Source organism: Geospiza fortis, unplaced genomic scaffold (assembly GCF_000277835.1).
Source record: "Geospiza fortis unplaced genomic scaffold, GeoFor_1.0 scaffold130, whole genome shotgun sequence".
Lineage (NCBI taxonomy): Eukaryota > Metazoa > Chordata > Aves > Passeriformes > Thraupidae > Geospiza > Geospiza fortis.
In genome coordinates, this window is record NW_005054300.1 from 16,951,558 (window position 1) to 16,956,784 (window position 5,227).

Consider the following 5,227-nt stretch of genomic DNA (forward strand, 5'->3'; position numbering starts at 1 on the left):
TTCATTACACAGTAGTGGCCATGACCATGCAAAGGCACATTTCATTGAAGAACAGCAGGATTTCTTGATGCTGATGTTTTCTCCATTTATAACAAAGAGACACAAAACATTCTTGACAAGCCATATCAAGATACCAGTGATTACAAACATCTGTTCTTTTAAAAATACAATCTTTAAGTATTATTAAACTTATTTTTACAGATAACCATGGATCAAACAAAATATTCTTCTAAATTTTTAGAAGTGAAGTTTTCGAAATAATGATGGTATTTAGTAGAGAACACATTTAATTTCTTGGTTTACAAATTCAAGAAAAATGCAGAAAAGTCTTAAAAACTTGATTAATCAAGACTAACATGCAGACACTTGAAGCTTACCTAGTACCACACAATACCCAAAAAAGGTTCTAATAATAAATATTATAATAAATATATCTTCCAATGATAAAGCCTAGATCATCTCATGACTTCTAGGAGAGAAGATCTTCTAGTATATACTGAGTCAAATTCACCTCTTTCAAATACATTTGGGAAATCTGATTGGATTTTTGCACCAAGTTTGAAGTCCAGAATACCCTCTCCATCTTTTAATCTGCAGAGCATTTCCTTTTTCTATCAGAAACCATTCAAATTCTTAAAATAATTTTCAGTAATATTTTATTCTTTTAATATTGATTCAAATTATCATATTGTAGCATCTATCCTCAAATCATGTTGACACTTTAGTTATATTGTTATTTATTATGGTCACTTCAATATGCAATAAGTAGAAAATATATTTGCTGCTTTCACTTCAGCTGCAGTTTTCTTCTGGCAAGTCAGCCATGCTAGCTACAACACTTTAAGAACAAAAAGGAACAATCGGTATCAGAAATAACAAACTTTACACAAACACCTTGAAAACAGACACCAGAGAAACAGTTATGTAAATCAGTTATATTTATAAAATACATAAATCAAGGTACTATACTTCAGGATAGCAAGTAATGAGTAGAAAATATATTTACTGCTCTCAGGTCAGTTCTAATTTTCTTCTTCTTCTTCTTCTTCCTCTTCTTCTTCTTCTATTACTGTTGGGAGGTCTGTTTGACCCTGGAAAACAACAACAAAAATATTCTACCACTTACCAGCATTCACTGAGCTTTGTAAAAAGGAAAATAGAAAAACCTGCCCATGACTGACAAGTTGGTGTTTATCAGTATAATCATGTATTCTTCCATTCAGTAAAATGAATACAATTAATGTCATCACCAGACTTCTATTATAAAATCCAGCAAATTTGGATGATGCATTGTGATTTTGAGAATCAATAGTACAAGCCTATATGTCTTATTTTATCAATCTGTCCATAATTTGCAGCAAACATGTCACTGTAAAACCTGAAATAACATCCCCAAAAGCCAATGTAATCTAACATCTTTAGGCATGAAAACTTGGCACATGTAGGAAGCAGCAGGCACTTAAGACTAATTTTCACGTCTGGTTTTACAATTTTCTTATTAAAGAACCCATAAAACATGCTCAACAACTCAAGAATACTTTAAAATATGTAATTGTCAGAAAATTATAAAAATTGGGGCCATATGGGATCTTGCATACACACCTGATTTACCTCAGTGGAAAAAACACCTGTGAAAAGCTGACCCTAAGAACAGTCATGTTATATTTTCATAAATCTATTGTCAGCACAGAAAAGCAAATTTTTAAGAATCAATAATTTATAATCTCTTTCTAAACACTTACAGGTTCACCCTCATCTGGCTCCTCAGGTCCATCTGTAACTTCAGCTACTGTCTGTTCATTTTCCTGTGGTAAAGAAAACCAGTTTTCAGTTCAAATATCCCATGTCATGAAATCACATTTCAGATGTGTTAAAATAACATTATGTATTAATGTAAAGAGAACACTTCAGATAAGTGCTACACAAGTTTGGTAATATGGGAATATGTCTTGGTATGCTTAGCCCTATTTTTAAATATTTTTTAATTAACAGCAAGTTAAAGTTTTTACATAGTCTTTTTTTGTCACTTTCATATGTTCATCTTATTACAATTATGTTTTGTCAGTATTTTAGCAGAGTTTTCTAAAAATGTACGTATTTCTAAAATACTCTGAGCTTGACAGAGTTTTAAAAGCTTTAGGGAGATAAGCACGCCGATTATCCACGTATGTTTTCCTGAAGCAGCATTAAAAGACCATAAACATGGATATCTGTATAGACACTCTTCTGTTAGTATAAATTCCCATGCATCACTAAGATAGCAGAATCCAGATGCACTGCAATTCCAAACCACAGCTCTTTTTCCAGGTACAGTAAATGGATTTTATGCTAACCCACTGTAAAATATAACTATATTGGTACTTTAATTAGACATGCTTATCTTATTAAACTTTCTAATAAATACCATAAAGAAATGTAGAAGCAACAGGTAAGCTGACCTTATGCTGGATTTTTGGAGTAAATTTATGTTCTGTTCTGACCAAAATTCACGTATAAAACCCAGACTGCAGAAGCCACGTGTTAGACATTCTCCCCTATCTACACTCCTGTTACTTTAATTATGCATTAGTTCAACACCCGTGGGCTTCTGCTCTGTGTTTTGTAATTGATGCCTGCATCTGGAAAAAATGGCTGATAAATGGTATTTTCAAACCACCAACTAAGCATTGGCTTAAACCTCTTGATCTACCTGCTGCAACTGCATTTCAGCTTCCTTCTTCTGTGCTTCCAACTCTGCACGTTCTTTCTCCAACTCAGCCTGAAATCAGTTCAAGAAAGGACAAATTAAAAAGAAAAAAGACCCACATGTATCTTTTCCACCACATTGTTTGCAATGTATTAAATATTAAAATAATAAATAAAAGGTAAGCATAAAACATAACTGCTATGTTATGCTAATAAGGAAGTCCTTTCAGTATCATCATCATCATTTTCAAAGGTTTGAGAAAGGTTTTTAATACAGAGGCTTTACTACCAAGAGGAAGAAAAAACAGTTAACTGAAGTTAGTGTACACACTTCAGATAATGTCTCATTACACAAGCTCTTTATCAGTTTGTATTAGTTATCTCCTATCCTCTGGATTAAGTTCTTTGATACTTTGTGTAGTACCTAGAACACACTGAGGAATCAATATAGAATCAAATCTATAGAAAAATTTGGCAGGCAATGTCATTAACATTAATCATGTCCATCAGCAACCTTTAGTATTTATAACTGGAAATATCTAACAGGAAGTGTTTATTAATTGGGAACATAAGTCCTATTACACCAGAACTTCAGAAACTGCATAATCTAAGTATTTACATTCAACAACCTTAGAGAATATTGTTTGCTCTTGCATTTTGTGAGCAGTTACAAACATGTTCATAATTTTCTATTCCTTTTTCTTACATAAATGCAAAACTCACCTCAGTATTTGACTACAAAACTGAGTTAGGTTAAAAAATGCATGTGAGTATTGTTCAGAATCTTTCCCATAGCTTAGGTGAAATGATCTAATTCTCAGTGAATTGTCTCTAGACACAATCTCTTTATTTTCATTTACTATTTCACATCACTCATGAAACCCTTAAGCACATTACTTCTGGTTTACAAATTACTAAACTCCAAATTTTAAAGCTGCAAGTGAAATAAAATGAATGCATCTTACACTAGAGCTGGGCTTAATGTGATCAGCATAAATTTAAAATTAAGCATTTGATTTTAACATCATGGTAGTCATCCATACAAAAAAATCCAGTCAGGTCACATCAACATCACCATGGCAACCCTGGGTTCACATGACTCCTTTACAAAGAAGGGGTAGAAACACAGATATTGTATTTATTTCTCATATTATAAGCCCAAACAGTATTTTCAGTTACTTCTCACATAACTCCTAAATTGGCTGCCTTTTAACTTAACAGCCATCACTTTTTAATAACATTTTACTGCATATTATGTAGCTTTTCCTACCCATGCACTGGCTAATAATTTCAGTTACTCAGAAAAGTGAGATTAAAAAACCTGCTTTATGTCACCTTTATCAAAATCATTATACAGCTACTAGAAGTATACAAAGAGCTCCAAGATGCCACAGCACCATATGCTGCTTGGACTGATCTATTATTAAGTATTAATAACCTGCTTTTGCTCTTCAAGTTTCCGCTGCTCTTCCTGGATTTTTAACCTTTCAAGTTCTGCTCGGGCTGCCACCCGTTCTTGCTCCAGCTCAGCTCTCTCCAGTATTCTCTATTTCAGAGGTAACACAGAATCAATTAGACATTAAAATGAAAGATGTATTAAATAGCATCAACTATATTGTAGCAATCTTTTTTTGCCTAAGTTGGATCCACCTTTTTTTCTTCATCTAAGTTTCTTCTGTATTTGTAAATCCAGTGTGCAAGATACTCTATTGGATCTGCTGGCCGATGCTCTACAACCTCTGCCAGTCCTTTCTTCAAGCAATCTCCCAGGCATTGCTTCAGATACTGAGACTCCATCCAAATCTACTGACAATGAACAGACAGATATCAGACATCAATGTCAGAATTAAGTTAGGGGCTTTAAGAATTCTTGCTTAAAGTGCAGCGACACATAGTCAGTGTCACTGACTAGGACATCGCTTTTTTACTAAGCTTGCAATTTATACAAGTTATTTGGCAGTGATTTAGTTCTTAAAAGCTCCAGTAACAGGTCAGTTATAAACAATCACTGCAGAAAAATAATGCTTAAACGCCACCTTACTGTTTGGACATGTATAATTCATAAACTAATTAGAAACATGCTGCCAATTCTAGGTCTGCATGATAACAAAGAAAAAAACAAACCCTGAAAACGACAACAGGACCCAGAAAACTTCTACACAGACACTCAAAGAACAGACAAGTAGCTCTGAGGACGATTAAGGGGTAATTTTAGTTTGATCTATCAAAGCTATCCTTTACACATGTATGCAAGGCAAGGAGCTAAAGCGCTCACTCCAGAGCTAGGAAAGGCACAGACCTCTATACACACGCTTTACCAGGCCAGTAAACACGAGCCTTGAAGTAAACGTGAGCCTTCCTTTGCTGTCAAGGGGGCTGAATCCATGCCGGAGCAGAGAGCTCGGGCACTTAACGCAGCAACAAATCCAGTCCCATTATCTGCGTTCACGGCAGCCCCAGGTGACCCTAACGAGGCCGCCCACGCCCTCTGCTCCGGGCTCCATTTAAGCACCGGCCGGACCCCTCCCTTTCCCCTACGCTG

At 34.8% G+C, this 5,227-nt stretch overlaps 1 protein-coding gene across 2 annotated transcripts in view; it reads right to left on the minus strand.

Moving 5' to 3' along the window:
- Positions 1-639: 639 nt before the first annotated feature.
- The window catches only part of LOC115948735 (DPY30 domain-containing protein 1-like), a 12,829-nt gene continuing 8,241 nt past the window's right edge, over positions 640-5,227 (minus strand). The window contains exons 1-6 of one of the 2 annotated variants that reach the window (XM_031063334.1): positions 4,985-5,122; positions 4,336-4,491; positions 4,124-4,231; positions 2,690-2,758; positions 1,743-1,805; positions 640-1,091 (exon numbers count right to left, since the gene is read on the minus strand). In XM_031063334.1, the coding sequence (XP_030919194.1) occupies positions 1,023-1,091; positions 1,743-1,805; positions 2,690-2,758; positions 4,124-4,231; positions 4,336-4,482 (456 nt within the window). In that variant the 5' untranslated portion in view covers positions 4,483-4,491; positions 4,985-5,122 and the 3' untranslated portion in view covers positions 640-1,022. Of the gene's footprint in view, positions 1,092-1,742; positions 1,806-2,689; positions 2,759-4,123; positions 4,232-4,335; positions 4,492-4,984; positions 5,123-5,227 lie in introns of those variants that run through there. The other variant, XM_031063330.1, reaches the window with a different exon arrangement.